This window comes from Cetorhinus maximus, chromosome 12 (genome assembly GCF_964194155.1).
Source record: "Cetorhinus maximus chromosome 12, sCetMax3.hap1.1, whole genome shotgun sequence".
Lineage (NCBI taxonomy): Eukaryota > Metazoa > Chordata > Chondrichthyes > Lamniformes > Cetorhinidae > Cetorhinus > Cetorhinus maximus.
In genome coordinates, this window is record NC_135890.1 from 40023789 (window position 1) to 40040173 (window position 16385).

General features: G+C 36.1%; 2 protein-coding genes across 5 annotated transcripts in view; one reads left to right on the forward strand and one right to left on the reverse strand.

Annotated features, from left to right (window-relative positions):
- Nucleotides 1-16385, forward strand: part of cog5 (component of oligomeric golgi complex 5) — a 99242-nt gene that overhangs the window by 23877 nt on the left and 58980 nt on the right. For all 4 annotated transcript variants that reach the window (XM_078553414.1, XM_078553413.1, XM_078553416.1 and 1 more), the window contains exon 7: nucleotides 12821-12951. In XM_078553414.1, the coding sequence (XP_078409540.1) occupies nucleotides 12821-12951 (131 nt within the window). The remainder of the gene's footprint in view (nucleotides 1-12820; nucleotides 12952-16385) is intronic.
- Nucleotides 67-8498, reverse strand: gpr22a (G protein-coupled receptor 22a). Its single transcript, XM_078553428.1, is given in 5 exon segments — nucleotides 67-216; nucleotides 219-1471; nucleotides 3377-3596; nucleotides 5622-6534; nucleotides 8118-8498. Coding segments are annotated over 2 exon segments (1353 nt in total). The 5' UTR covers nucleotides 1444-1471; nucleotides 3377-3596; nucleotides 5622-6534; nucleotides 8118-8498; the 3' UTR covers nucleotides 67-88.

The window sequence follows — 16385 nt, forward strand, 5'->3', positions numbered from 1 at the left end:
TAGTTATTTGATTTTCAGATCAACTTGGTACTTTTAATGTAGTCTGCACACATCAATGGAAAATTATCTTTTGTTTCATTTATGGATTTTACAAGGGTTCCGACTTATTTTCTCCCTGGTACCTGATGAAGACCTGTTGATCCACATTAGTTGCTTTCAATCTCGAAAACAGATGTTTTTGTCTAAATTTAATCTTATTGAAAATTATCTTTTTCTTTTGGGATCTAGCCAGGAGTTGTGGATTACTGGATTATTAGGGTTGGGATCAGCCTCAGTAATTGAGACCACTTTCTTTTTCATTTTATTTTTGAGGACTTTTTGGAACTTTTGCCTTGCAAATGCATATAGTAGAGGATGGAATATAGTTGTTCCATAAGCCATGATTAAAAAGCACAGTCTTAATTTTACTATTACATCATCTAGACCTTTATATAATATAACAGTATTTAAAACTGATATAGGTGTCCAGCAAAAAAGAAAAGTTGAAATAATTAAAAGTGACATTCGGAAAACCCTTTTTTGTCGTTCCCGCCTTTCACGATGGCGCTTAACAGCTCTTCTTAGAGCGATTATTACTGAGACTGAAGTTCTTACTCTTAGTATTACATTGTGTCCTCTGTTACTTTCTGATTGATCAGTATTCTCATGTTGTATGACTAGTGGTATGGTCTTTTTTCCCTTTGTTTTTTTCTGCCTAGTGGAAAATCGTGAGCCTATTTTGATATTCAGCGCTTGAAGTATTTTTCTGTAGGTTATCAACATTACGATAGCAGTGAAAATAAAGATGGGAATCTGCATTAGAAGGTGGTAATATATTCCCAGTTCATTATGGTATTCATTTACACCAATGCACAAGAGTGTATTATTTTGCCAGGTGTTTTCATTGCTTTGTAGACGAAAAAAGCTGACTTCAATGAAAGGGATTGTAAATGCGGAAAAGGACACAATCCACACTGATGTTAGTAATGTTATTGCTCTTCCCATGGTCAAAATCCGATTGGCTGGCTTAACCGAAATGTCATAACGATCCAGAGTGATTGCAAGAACATTTACTGAAGTTGCTACACTAGCAAAAGAAATACAGGCTTCATGGAAATTGCAAATCAAAGCTGTTTTGCTTTCTAGCGAAATAAGAGTGACAATTATTGTAAGAGGAATGCATCCAACACATATAACAACATCCAGTATGTGCAAATTCATAGTGATAATATTACTGACTGAATTAATCAGGTTTGACTTCATACAGTAAAGTACCAATACTGTTAAGTTGCTGCTGAGTCCTAACACAATTTCTAGTAAGAAAAATCCAGTAAGGGATGCCTGAAAACTTGCTGGATAGGGTAGAGTCCAATATGCATTGCCGTTGATATTATAAATCTCATCTCGAACTGTCAAATTGATTTCAGAATGCATGGTGACTTGTAAAATAAGATGAAGACACATTCTTTGTAGATGATGATTTTGATCAATCCTGAAAATGTAAACAAGAGTATTTAAGTTCCACTGTTTCGCTTTAAAAAAAGAGAGCCATTCTAGCGAAGCATTTTATCTTGCACTCATCAGGACAGATTTACAAGAATGCCAAATCTCAAAGGGAACAACAATTTATACTGCATGAGAAGAGGGTGCTGATTGGTTGGCAAGTGGGCTCGGATTGGTGGAGGCATTGCTGTGGAGAATGCACCAGGGACCAGTTAACTGCTAAGCCTTTGTTTCAGTTCAAACCAGGTAGATCAACTCTGATTAGTTAATGTATTGCCATGAGGAATGATCCAGGGAATTGCTGTCCTCCAAGCTTTTGTTTAGTTGAAAAAAGCGCAATGCATGGACATGCTCTTTTTGTTTGCAAAGATGTTTGAATATATGTGGCTTCTAGCATGTGTAAGTGAGCCACGCTCTGAGTCAGACTGATAATCTTAAATTGGTTGTCAGTGTAATTCTTAGCACAACTAGGATTGGTTAGCAAGCGTTGTCCAAATGCAGAATCACATCTAATGTTATACACTATATTCTGAGTTTTGCAAGCATGGGCTAGTTGAGCGCTGTCAGTACTTTGCCTGTTGCGAACAGCCAAAGATACGATCCACCAGTGGTTGCACACATAACTGGCATCACACCAGCACTGAAATTCATATACCACATTACTCATTTGTGTGGTAAAGAGAACAGCTTTTTGGTTTGACAGCATTGAATTTATTCAAAGCTGAGTTGGATAGATTTTTGACAGACATGGGAGTCAAGGCTTATGGGGGGCAAAAAGGAAAGCGGAGTGGAGACCATAATTAGATCAGCCATGATCTTATTGAATGGCAGGGCAGGCTCAAAGGGCCGAATGACCTACTCCTGCTCCTACATCATGGGTCCTATATTGAAATATTTTAACTGTTTTCAATGAAAAATGGCCCTCTAGGCAACTCTTTTGATATCTAAGTGGTCAAATGCACCACATTCATGGAAACCTGCTGGTTCCTAGGTTAGCTGATTTTAGCTGATCTCTGCAGTGGTGACCCCATTTAGCCTGTGTCACTGGGGTGAGAAGAAGAACAATTGTCAGGGATTCTGTTCTTTATTGCTATCCAGTTGCAACTACAGGAACTAAATTTGTATGTATAAACAACTGTTAGAAAAATAGTATGTATTTTAGAATTGTGGTAGTAATGTTTAAAGGTGTCATGTTGCTGCCCTCTTCTGGCCATATTTGTATAGCATCATATAAGTTGGAAACTCTTTCGAGTTATCAACAGTCACAGATTGCAACTCTTTCGAGTACAATCACAGTTCTTGGTTTCCGGGAGTGGGACATGAACCCACAACCCTCTGATTCAAAGGCGAGGGTGCTATGAACTGAGCCACAGCTGACACCTCTATCATATAAGTTGGAAGATGCACATTAATCATGAATATAAAGAATGCTGCAATGATGGTGGAAGAATTGGAAAAATAAATCAACATTACAATTTGCATGTTTTAACTCATTTTTTGCACCATAAAATATCACTAAAACTTAACATTTGAATTGGGCACAGGTATATATCAACATAGTTAATCTAAGCAAATAAGCAAAAAATGCTGTTTAGCTTGGTATGGACAATAGTTTCGAACAAATGCTCAGAGGTTGTACATATGTTTACATGGTTTATATATGAATGAATAATATGTGTGCACTGTCATCTATTTTTAGTTTTCTCAATTAAAACCCAGGGCTCTAACCCAGCCTCCCCCTGTTGCATTTTTAGTAACCATGATGTATGTATACACAAGTTAATATAGATAGAAGCGGAAGGATTTGGAGTTGATGGCTTGGGGAAAATCAAAACACAATGTGTTTACTGAGTGGCCTGGATTTTGCATTCAGCAAAGTGTGCTTGCCACTGACCTCGAAGAATGATGCTCACAAAGATATTCCGATCTCTGTGCCTTTGTTTTCCATTTTTCTAATGTTAATTTAAATCTGGCACCAAGTCAAGGGTATCTCCAGGCGTCCAACTAAAGTGATTTCATCAAGCAGGATAGGCAGCCAATCACATTGAAGAATTCTCAAAGACAGCAAACCAGGAAGTAAAATGTATCGATCATCCATAATTTTTTTTAGAAATCTTAGGAGAGTGAAATAAAGATTTGGACATGCATATTAGAAGCTGAATTATCATTTTAAAAATCTTGTTTAAAAGTTTATCATATTAACACTATGGAATTCTTATCATAATGGAAAAAAATGATATCACACAGATATAACATTAGTTTGCCAGACCAGCAAAGTTCTTCAAGACTTCTGACTTCGTACACTGCTAATAACCCAGTTACAGCTTGTTAACAAGGTATAACTTTTTTTGGAAGTTTTAACAGTGATATTACAGCATAAAAGGGAAAATTCTGATCCATGATTTCTAAAAAATTGCCGTAAGCAGGGACTTCAGAATATTCTGTGGAAGAACAGGGAATCACTGACAGCTATTTCTGTATTTCTGCATTTAATTGCCGCATGTGTGTATGCCAGAAGTTGGTGTCACTTTCAAGGCTGGAATGATGGCGAACACTGAAGATTTTGCCATTGTCACAATTGCAAAATCTGGGCTGACATTTTCTCTTTCCCATCTCTGACCTGGAATTTTTATCTTCCTCCATGTTTGTGATTAACACACATACCTTTTTATACTAATTTCCAATGAATCCACATTCTTCAGATTTCTGAATCATTTAAGTTTACCCCTCTCCCCTATGTGTTTTTATGTTCTAGCCTCGCTTCTACTGCAAGAAAAATCTGCAGTGTTTCTGGGAGGTAAGCTATTTCAACCTTCTGTGTGTTCATTTTATTTTCATCTCTCTCCATGGCCTTGACCCTCCCTACCTCTAATCTTCTCCAGCCCCAAAACTCTTCCACGATACTTGTACTCCTCCAAGTCTGGCTCTCTAGCATTTTAATTGCTCCACCATTGGTGGCTGTGCTTTCAGCCGCCAAGGCCCTAAGCTCTGGAATTCCCTCTGTAAACCTCTTTGCCTCTCTACGAGCTTCTGGTCACCTGGCCTTAATACCTCCTTAAGTGGCTTGGTGTCACATTTTGTTTGATAATGTTCAAGTGAAGTACCTTGGGGGATTTTATTGTATTAAAAAGGCACTGCGCAAATACTAGTGGTTGTTGTTTGGAAGTTGACATATATTATCACTTTTAGGTGTTGTATTACTTTCAGAGTAAAAGGGAGGTTGGAATAAGCCTCCCTTCCAGTAGCATTCCTTTGCTGTTCATGCATCAAGGTTGAGAGTTGGAGAGAACAGAGCCACATTGCTGAGGTATATTGTTACGCAGGAGGGAGAATCAGTGTTACACTGGAAATCTACAGCTGGCATTTGAGCAAACCAGGAAGTAAAATGTATTGATCATGCATTACTTTTTAGAAATCTTAGAGAGTGAAATAAAGGTTGGGACATACACATTAGAAGCTGAAATATCATTTAAAAATTTCTTGTTTTAAGGTTTATTATATTGAACTATGGAATTCTTATAATGGAAAAAAATTGACATTACACCGATATAAAATTAGTTTTCCAGGCCACTGAAGTTCTTTCTGTGTGTAATGTCAACAGGGAAAAATAACCTGCAGCTAACATGAAATTTTTGAAGTATCCACCTTCTAATATGCACTCTGAACTAAAAAACCTTGCTGGAATTAGCATTCCTATTAGAATATCTTAAAAACTACTGGATCCTTGTAAACCTCAGGTACAACTTATGATTGAAAGTGAAATAACATTGTGTAAGTAATTTTCTGCACGTAACTCCTGAACTGTTTTGTATCTGCATCATAAATTGATGGGGAATTACTTTAGAAGAGATGAAAATTAATCATGACCCAAATTATGTCCAGTGGAGTAATTTTCACTTAACAACAGTATGAAGAGAACAAAGTTCCAGGCATAGATATCTGCAAGATGGCTATTGCAGAAAGAGTAAAGTGTTTGGTAAAGTTGGATATCTGGTGGTGTTTGTTTTTTAAGTTTCATGATTATTTGGGCACAGACCCAGACAAAACAGTACAGAAGTTAACTAATGTAAAAATATTTTTCAAAATGAATTGTCTTTGCAATATATTTTTAATAGCAAATAGTTCCTTTTTTGGCTTACCTTTTTCCTAGAATTTTCTGTAGCTCCTAAGGCACCTACCATATTCAAGTCAATTTGATGAATCTGATCAGCAAAGTCATAAAATTACAGCATAATTGTAATGACCCTAAAGCTCAGCAATTTGTATTCCATCCATTGTAACCATTTAACGTTGAGACTCTTAATTTCTGTTTTGAAAATCTGTTCTGGTCACTTTTTCAGTTAATAGCATAAATGTTAATGTATTGGTGATTCAGCCATTGAAGAAATATAAGCTGGGCTTTCACCACAGATGTTGTGCGCCATTTCCATTTCTGCCAGATTTCAGCATCTTTTTGAAGTTTTTTAAATCTCGGTAATGTTTAATTTTAATAAGTTCCAATCTATGCTATGTATTAAATACTAACCATATACTTCTAGTGATATCAGCTGTTGCACTCCTTTGAGATTCTTTAGATGCTGAAAATGAATGTTCTTTCTCTCTAGTGAGATTTGAAAGCAGTTTGCATAATTAGGATGCAAAATTAGTTTTATGTAGTACAAAACCTAGACTGGGCTACAGGAAACTAAATAAGCTGTTCGAGTTGCTATTTTCCAGATTCTGTTTTTGTTTCTTTTATGTTTCCAGTTTCTTTTTAATATCTCCTCAAGGGGTTTCCCATAATATTTAATAAAATGGCAGTGAGGAGCATAAAAATATCTGATATTCTTAGTGCCTTTTCAAGGTCAAACTAGATGATAGATGCTTTCAAATTGTATTAGGTTTCTTTATAATATCAGAATGTTCCATATCATTTCAAATAATCTCGACCATTTTTGCGACCCTCTTCAGCTGGTGATGCATGGCATCAGTGATGGGATTTTTGAATTTTTGCAGCCGTCAGTTGTATTCATAAGTATTGTGTCCTTCTGCGTGGTTTAATTTTTGAATTTCCTACAAAAATGAGAAAGAACAAACTTGGTCAAATAATGTTCTGTGTACCTGATGCAGCTAAGGTTGCCAGTTAAAATTCCTTGTTTACATTTTCAGACTAGAGATTATTCAACCCACACTAAAATAAATGTCCCTTTCCTAGATGACTTATTTGCATGTTGACTATCTTATTTTGAAAACAGTTGAAATTTTAAAAAGCTAAGTTTGTGAATTGTTTAACAGGTTGTCAGGATTGTGCTATGTTTAATACAAGAAAGAAATCTTTTAATTTCCATTCAGTATGGTTGTGTTGAACCTGTATGTTATCCTGTGACTAGATAGCTGTAACACCAGTATGTTTAGACTCTTTAACTAGTAAACAGCAGTTCAAAGAATTTGAATCTTGATTTTCACTGAACTTTATCCTTGTTCAAGAAACTGGTTTGCCAGTTTTGGCCAAGTGTCCTAGCAAAGGAAAGCAAACTAGCTGTAGAGGAAACCTTCTCACCACTCAAGTGTGTCTACAAGCATGTTATTTGAGGAGATACATGAATATCTTGCAAGATCTGAACATTAGTAGAATACTATCCTCCTGACTGAGGAAGATACTGTGGATATAGTGAGGTAAGTTAGGAGGGAGGAAATACAGGAATAAAGTGGTATGTTCTATAAATAAAACATACATTTCTAGCAGAAGTATAATAATTTATAATCTTAGTGAAACTATGATCAGCGAAGTATAAAACAGTAAAATTGTGTTATATGAATACCAGCAAATTTGTCAGTAGAAGTATTTTTGTAAATGTAAATGATTTAATATTTTATATGGCACCACAATTCATGCAAATTACAAGATGAGTTTAAAAATAATTTGTGATGTTGAGTATTTTTTGTAAATTAATTGTCAAAGATAATTCAGTAAATTTAATGTTGCAATAATATGAAGAATACAATGAAATAGAAACTTATAGTCATGTCAGATGATAAAATTTTAACATTGACTGCATGGACCAGAATTGCTAATTTCCTTTGTATAATGGACAAAATCAATGTGGCAGATCTAGTGAGGGTAGATTTGTAGTTAATCCTGAACTCTACTCATTTCTGTAAAGATGATATAGATAATGTATCCAAGTAAAATTGAAGCAGAGGAAATAGAAATGTTCTTGAATGGAAATCATCCATGCAATATGTAAAATGCATTTTCAAAAGACTAAGTGTTGCTTTAATGTCTGGCCATTTAAAGAGCAGTTCAAATTGACAGTAGTCAATCATAGTTCCTTCACTTTGTTTCCAAAGCTCATTGCAGTTGCTTTGCAGGTGTACTGCTCTGTTATTGGAAAACATTGTTTGATTGCACTTGTATTTGGGAATGTTACTTTTATCCATAATGTTAATAAAATGATCAGTGTCCTTTTCAATTTACTACTTAGACCTCATTTATATAATGAAGAGTAAAATTATCAGAATTTTTTTTCAGTATTTTATGACTGATATGTTTGGCAGAAACATTAACCATTTCATACAAACCAGTTCAAATGTTAGCATTTGAAAATTGTGCCTCCTTAGCTACTAGATGCCATAGCCAAATAAAGGAGACTTACCTTAGCTGAAGACCAAATACATTCTGTATGCAAGTCATTTACAAATGATCCTTTTGTTAGCAGAGTACAGTATGAAGAGTATCATAAGAACTGTTTCGGAAGCTGATCCTTTAAACAAAACCTGCTTCTGCTGACGTTATTTTAGCATATAATATTGATGAGCTTGTGAGCCTACAACAGTAGGTTGTTGATGCTTCCCTAAACTAAGAAATCAATAAGCTTCTGAAAATGTCTAGTGAAAGTAGCATGCTGCAGCCTTCTGCCTCTGGAGATTACATTTGGATTTAGCCCGTTTGGAGTGGTAAGGCAGCATGAAGTAATTGTGGGCGGTATTCATCGAATGACAGGTTGACTCATTGCCTCTCTTTACTGCAGAGAGTTGCAGTGTATGCATTTGTTTTGATTTGCTAACCATAATGGATTTGTCCAATTCGTTGTGCAAAGGGGTGTGTTTTTTCTCTCCAAGTTCAATAAACATTTGATTTGGTAACTGAGAAATCGTTTAAAAAAACAAATACATTTGGGGTCCAATTGACCTAGAGAGAAAAATATTAGCTGCATTGATGGCAAGTCTTTCAAAAATAAATCCGTAACTAAAATTTTATTGACTTCCTCTTGAAATTAAATTCTTTTTAAGCTAATTAAATATTGTGACCAAGTGTAGCTCACATTCCTTTCACAGTTACATCTTTACAACAAAATTATATATCTTGCCTGGGAGATGGTAATTATTTTGCTGATGGCCATTTCATCAATAATTTAGTCTAGTTGCCTAGTTACACTGAAAATATTTTGTACATTTGTCACATCTCATGATAGGAGGTCTGCGTACACTGTATTGGGTAACTGAAGGTAATTATTTCTTCTTGACAATGACCAGGTGAAACCATGAGTAAAAATTTTTTGTCTGATAGTATGAGATGAAAATGTTTATGATTGGTAACACTCAAGTCACTGATCTTAAATTTGAATATCATATGGTATGTATAAAGCACAATAAACATAGAAAAAAAATTACTTCTAAAGGAGTTTTAAGATAAATGAGAGAAAAATGATTCTAGTTATTCTGTGAAAGATTAAGATTAATTACTTTTTAGATAAATTTGAGTTGTATTTCCAGAAATTAGCCTGCCATTTTTAAGAAAGTGCTGTAAAATTGCTCATTAAACTGTTCAGGTTTAAACGCAGCAATTGATTAATTGATTTATATTTGACCTGTACTGAAGCAGTATTACGTCAAACTTTGTTGCCCTGCAAAAATTAGATGGTCATGTTTAATAGAATAGCTCTTAAAAGGATGAAGCCTGGACCCCTGGAGACATTATTAGCCATGAATGGCTTACAGACTGGTTGATGGACTGGACTGACTCAGGGCAGATGAAATTCATTGCAGAAAAGTGTTGCAGTTATATATCTTTTACAAAGTATTTACAGTAAAGAAAGAGGCCCAACAGGTCGATGCCGGTGTTAATTCTCCACATGAACCACCTCCCACCTCTTTACATCTAACCCCATCAACAAATCCTTATATTCCTTTCTCCCTTATGTTTATCTACCTGCCCCTTAGTCACATCCTTCTTGAGGGTAAGGAAGTTTCTCTTGAATTTCCTATTGGATATGTTAGTGATTATCTCATATATATGACCAAAGCTCTGTCCCCCACAAGTGGAAACATCTTTAAGTCTAGTCTTTCAAACCCTTTCATAACTTTAAAGACCTCTATCAGGTCAGCCCTCTTCCTCTTTCTAAGTGTAAAGAGCCTCAGTCTGTTCAGTATTTCCTGATAAGGAGGCACATTTCAGCAATGCCATTTTATTTGGTGCTTGAGCCATAATATAAGTATATATAAATTTAAAAAATATAAGGGGATGGATAAACTTAATTCATGTGAAGTAAAAACAGAAAATTCTGGAAACACTCAACAGGTTGGTTAGCATCTGTCGGGAGAGAAACGGTGTTAATGTTTCAGGTCAATGAGTTTTCATCAGAGCTCAAAGATCTTGGAGAAGAACAGCTTTTAAACAATTACAGAGCAAAGGAAAAGGGGTGGAGGGAAAGCACAAAGGAGAATGATCTGTGATACGGTGAGCGCAGGAGTGATTAAATGGTAAAATGATGATGGTGCAAAATCCCATTATGGGATATTACTGTAGAAACAAAAGATAGTCCAGAATAAATGTACAGCAGAATAACAGAGGTGAAGGAAACTGACGAATCTGGCAATGTGGATAGGGTTGTCATGCCCTGTGAATGTGGAGGAAGAAAGGCAGCTACCAACAGGGCATGCCTAACCCAAGCAACAACCCACACATCTTCCATTCCGAATGTCTCTGGTCAGACATACTCCATTATCAGCATCTGTTGTCTGGGAGAAAGTGGGAGTGGTTGTTCAGATTTAAAGCTATTAAACTCAATATTAAGGCAAATACGAATGATGATGTAGAATTGATCCGGAATAGAGCAACATGCACTGGAGCCGTTAGCAGAGTGTGTAAAAGATAGCAAATGATATGCTTGGACTGAAATTATTGATTACGTGAGAAAATGTTTCAGACATACTGAAAACTGAATTAATTAGAAATAAATCAACAGTGAATTGAGGATCAAGACAGTTTGTTGCTGACATCACAAACTACAGGTTACACTTGAAATAGTAACCATATGCTATTTAACCGTGGAACATTGCCTTGCACAGAGCATAAGTCATTATATATTGAAAATAGCCACAATTCAGTTTAAGATGTGTTTTGAGAATTTTTAAGAGAATAGAAAGGTGGAGCTAGTCTTGGAAGGAATTCCTCAAGCCTTTGCAGCCAATGGTATGGCAGTGAGAGGAGCTAGGGAGGATGCTTAAAATGCTAGAATCATAGGATTGCAGCATTTGGGGTGGGGTGGGTCGGGGGCATATAGTGAGAGGTGGGTGCTGAGACTGGCGAGATAGGCCAAGATGGGTTTAAAGATGAGGCTGAAGATTTTAAACTTGGGGTACTGAGGTATGAGGATTAGGGTAAATGGGTATGTGGGTTTGGTGTGTGCAGTAGAACCTTTAACACGTTGGAGTTTAGGGAGGGTGGAGAAAGGGAGGTCATGTAGGAGGCCATTAGAGTAGTCGGATCTGGAGGTGACTAAGGCAAGAATAAGGGTTTCGGCATTGGAGGGACTGAGATGGAAAATGTGGAGGTGGATGTAAGCAGTGCTGGAGATAATATAGGTCTGAAGTCCAATTTGGGGCTGAACACAACATTGAACAGTTCAACTTAGCCTGAAAGACTAGATGGGAAGGGTTAAAATAGTGGTAGCTAAGCGGTTTGTGGTGCATTTTTTTCTCAGTAACTGAAATGTATAATGTCAAAAGTAAGGTTTAAAAAAAAAATATTTCACAATAATTGATTAGATTTATCAATTGAACTGTTTGCTACTGACATCTCAAACTGCAGACTACACTTGACTTGAAGATGGTAGCCTCTTCTCAAAATGTTGGGTCTGAATTGAATATTTTTGTCCAAAATGCTCACTGTTACCTGGGATAGGCTGTGGGGAAGCAACTAAGCTAAACAAATGATAAAATGCCTCTCTGAGCATTTAGCAACTTTTATTTTAGTTGTTTTGGAAAATTATTTGAAGAAAACCTTAAGGAAAAATTAGAGAGCTTAATTTGGGTAAAAGTTATATTGTGTTTTTTTTTAAATGAAGTACACATTTGTGTGGATATGGAAGAAAAAAATACAGACAACTGATTGTGCATCTGTTGCAGCTTTAGCTGGTGTTTGAATTAAAAATATTTCATAAATTTCAGAAAATATTCAGCTGCAAACAACACACACAACCAGGGTCTTCCCTCAGCTCTGAAGAAGAGTCATATGGACTCAAAACATTAACTCTGTTTCTCCACAGATGCTGCCTGACCTCCTGAGTTTCTCCAGCGTTTTCTGTTTTTATTTGAGTTCCAGCATCTGTAGTATTTTGCTTTTATCTTCCTCATCTATTGTGAGTTCTTTATTTTTACAAAGAACACAACACTCTTTATCACCCACGTTTTGTTGATAGAAAATGTAAATCATTCTAATTAATGAAATATTTCAGTCAGGAAAGAAAGAGAGGGCGAAAAGAAAATAAGTGCTTACTGAAAGCAAAATGATGACTGATTTATTGATAAATCTGACCTACAATTAATGTGTCTTTAACCCAGAACTTTGAGCCGATGTCCTTTAGTTCAGAATGGGTATAACTTAAATTTCCTGAAAGATGTGTGATTATCTTTTATTGAAGAACTACCCATCACACTGGTCAGATGAATATATGAACTATTTTTATTGAACCCTGTACACGCAGAGCATTGTCTTAAATTTTGTTTGAAAGTTGAATGGAGGGAGTTAATTCTATGGTGGACCTACAATGCCGAAGTATGTAAATTGAGGAATGCTGCCCACAAGGTTAACTGATACAGAGAATGGAAATATCATACTGATGATTCTTAGAGGATGGAAATAAATGTATTAGTGGAGAAATTGCTTTGATTTCTATGTGTAACAACATCATAACTAGATATATTTATTGGAGCAATTATTTCCCCATTGTTGATAAATTATCAAGAAAATTTTATATATCTCATTTGTGAAATAAATAGTTACAAAACATTGAAAAATGCTCAATATTTAAGTAGGATTCACTGAAAATAATGACTGCTGCCTTTTGTTTTACAGATTATCTTTCACAAGGAATTGATCTTTCGGGGATTGAAGTCATAGAAAATGATCTTCTTTTTATTTCAAGAGCCCGACTTGAAGTAGAGAATCAAGCCAAACGGTTGCTTGAACAGGGAATGGAGACACAGGTAAATGCCTAAATCTGGTATTGAAGTAGGAAGGTAGCATCTCAGCTTTTCAAGCAACAAATTTTGAACGAAACCAGTGTTCATTAAATAAAGCATGCAAGTTGTGTATATCAAGAATTTTTAAAACATGCTTATGTATATTACATGTTTAAACTCCTGTGTCGTCATAAATTATTTTTACTCATTTGTCGCATCAATTGTACTAGTAGTATAATGATGCCTTTCTAAAATGGTCTTTGGCTTGTTGACTTTAGAGTTATTTTATTGCAAAGTTTTAACATTAAACATTTTTATTAAGAACATAAGAAATATGAGTAGACCCTATGCCCATCAAGCCTGCTCCGCCATTTAATGCGCTTATGTCGGATCTTCTGTCTCAACTCCACTCTCCTGCCCAAACCCCATATCCATTGATTCCCTGAGAGATCAAAAACCTGTCTACCTCAGTCTTCAATATCCTCAGTCGTGGAACATCCACAATCTTCTGGGGTAGAGAATTCCAAAAATTTTTATAAGCCTTTGAATGAAAGAAAAAGTCATCTCAGCCCTAAACGATTGAACGCTTACTTTGTCACTGTCCCAATATTGTAGGTTCCCAGCCAGGGGTAACAACCTCTCTCTGTCTACTCTGTGAGACTCCTTCAGAATCCTGCATGTTTCAATGACATCACCTGTCATTCTTCTAAACATCAGAGAATGTAAGCCTAATTTACTTAGCCTTTCAGTATAGGACAATCCTCCCATCTCTGGAATCAAGCTAGTGAACCTTTATTGTACCACCTCCAAGGCAGGTATACCCTTCATTAGATAAGGAGACCAAATCTGTGCATAGTACTTGATGTGGTTTCACCAAAGCCCTGTACAATTGTAGCAAGACTTCTTATTCTTGAACTCCAATGACCTCACAATAAAGGTCAACATGCCATTTGCCTTCTTAATTACTTGCTGCACCTGCATGCTAACTTTTTGTGTTCCTTGTACGAGTATACCCAATTTTTTCTGAACATTAACATTTAGAAGCTACAAGCCTTTTAAAAAATATTTTGCTTTTCTATTCTTACTACCGAAGTGAATAGCCTGTCACTTTCCAATATTATATCTTGTTGCCCACTCACTCAGCCAGTCTATATCTCTTTGTAGCCTTTCCCTGTCCTCACAGCTTACATTCTCACCTAGCTTTGTATCGTCAGCAAATTTGGACACATTACTCTCAGTCTCTTTGTCTAAGTCATTAATAGAGATAGTAAATAGCTGAGGTCTCAGCACTGATCTTTGCTGTGAAATTCAACCAGATGTAAACATTCAGCGTGAACATCTGCATCAACAGAAAGATGGAGTAATCATCATGATAGGTTTTAGTGAAAGATACTGTAGTTCCAGTTATACTGGTAGTTTTGAGAGAGATTTTTTAAAAAGTCTTCATTCACTTGAATTTATAAAAATTGCAGTTGCAATAATGGTTACAAAAGATACAGGGTACATTGTGCATACTTTACAGCTAGATAATCAACCTGCAGATGACCTTCCCGCTTTTTAAGAAAAAGGGAAAGCAATTTTAAAAGGTTTAAAAGGAGATTTAACAGAGGCTTTTAACATTATGAAAAATTTCGATAGTCAATAAGGAAAAGTTATTTCCTCCCATTTGGGGAGTAAGCGATGAGAAATTTAAGAGCGAGGCAATAGGTTGGGAGACATTTTTTACACAGAGGATTGTTCTACCTTGGAATGTTTTGATACAGGAAATGGTTGAGGCAGAAAATTGCTTTTAGAGAAATAGGAGAAACATTTAAAACCAAGAAAATAGGAAGCTATGGGGATGTCACTAAACAGTGGGAACAGTTTTGTATTTTTCTAGAAAAGGATGGGTCCAAATGCGATGGACTGAATGGCTTTTTGTTGTGTTGAAAATATCTATTGTACAGGGAAATCATTTCCACAAACAGCCAGGTTAGATATTAAGTTATCAGTAACGATAGCATTGGTTATTAGCTACATTTTTCCACCTAGTTGCAGTCAAGTTAATTTTGGAAATGTTTTCCTACCTGCCATGATCTGTTACCATTTTATAATTGGCATCACAGTTTACCATCCTTACTCTGTTGAACTCAACAATGTAAATAAATACTTTATTATGAAAGCGAGCTTTGACTTGAAAAAAGGCAGCGGGCTGTTAATTCTTTGCTTATTTTACCAGCCTCATTAAACACTTGACATATTTATGGTAAGTGGTTCTGTAAGGTGAAACTAAAATGTTCAGCCACATCTGTGTTAATAAAAGCATTACTCAAATCTATTAATCTTTTGTGATTTGATGTTTTAGCTCATCAGCACTATCTTTGTGTAAAGAGAAGTAATCCTTAATGCCTAATTCATTAATGCTAGCAACTGGTAGTTGGATGTGAAATCTAAATGAGTGGTAAGATTCTTGTTTAACACTCCTTCCATATTGTGTAGGCTCCTGACCTCGGTTTAAACATTTTGGCTAGAAACAAGGTACGATCCCTGAATGATAAGAGGACAGGAGTTAAATCAGAAGAGAGTTAAATTGTGCAAAAGCTCATAAGATGGTTATTTCCCATCCAGTTGGTTCAGATGGATGCATGTGCATGGTACAAATTTTAAAGGGATGTTTATGCCAGTTAAATAAGTCACTAGCCCTCGGAAATAACACCGATGCATGAAAAAGGGACATATTCTTTTGTGCACATGCTTTTCACCATTACTCATGATCCAATATTTCAGACCAATAAGCTGCTTTGTCATCAGAAGACCTAGCATAAAAATGATGCAAATAGAAATAGAAAATGCTGGTAATACTCAGCAGGTCAGGCAGCATTTGTGTGGAGAGAAACAGAGCTAATGTTTCAGATTGGCCTTTCATTGGAACTGGGAGAAGATAAAGATCTAATAGGTTTTGAGCAGGGGGTGGCTGGGATGAAGATGAAAGAAAGGCCTGTGGTAGCATGGAAGACAGGGGAGATTGAATGACAGAAGCGTTAGTCTTACAGTGCCAAAGGGAATGTGATAGGGCAGGAAAAGAAACAAAAGATGTGCTTAAAGCAGGTATGCTGCTGTCTGAAAGCAAACAGAGAAAAACTGAAACATGCAAAGGAAACAAAATGGTGGGGACAGAGTTTACAGTCTGAAATTTGTTGAACTCAGTGTTGAGCCTGGAAGGCTATAAAATGCCTGATCAAAAATGAGGTGATGTTCCTCAAGCTTACGTTGTGCTTCACTGGAACAATGCACAGGCCAAGGGCAGAGATGTCAGTGTAAAAGCCAAGTGAAGAATTAAATGATATGCCACCAGAAGCTTGGGGGTTATGCTTGCGGGCTGAATGAAGATGTCCCCCAAAGGGTTCACCTATCCTGCATTTGGTTTCCTTAATGTAGAGGATACCACATTGTGAATAGCGCTTACAGTAGACTAAATT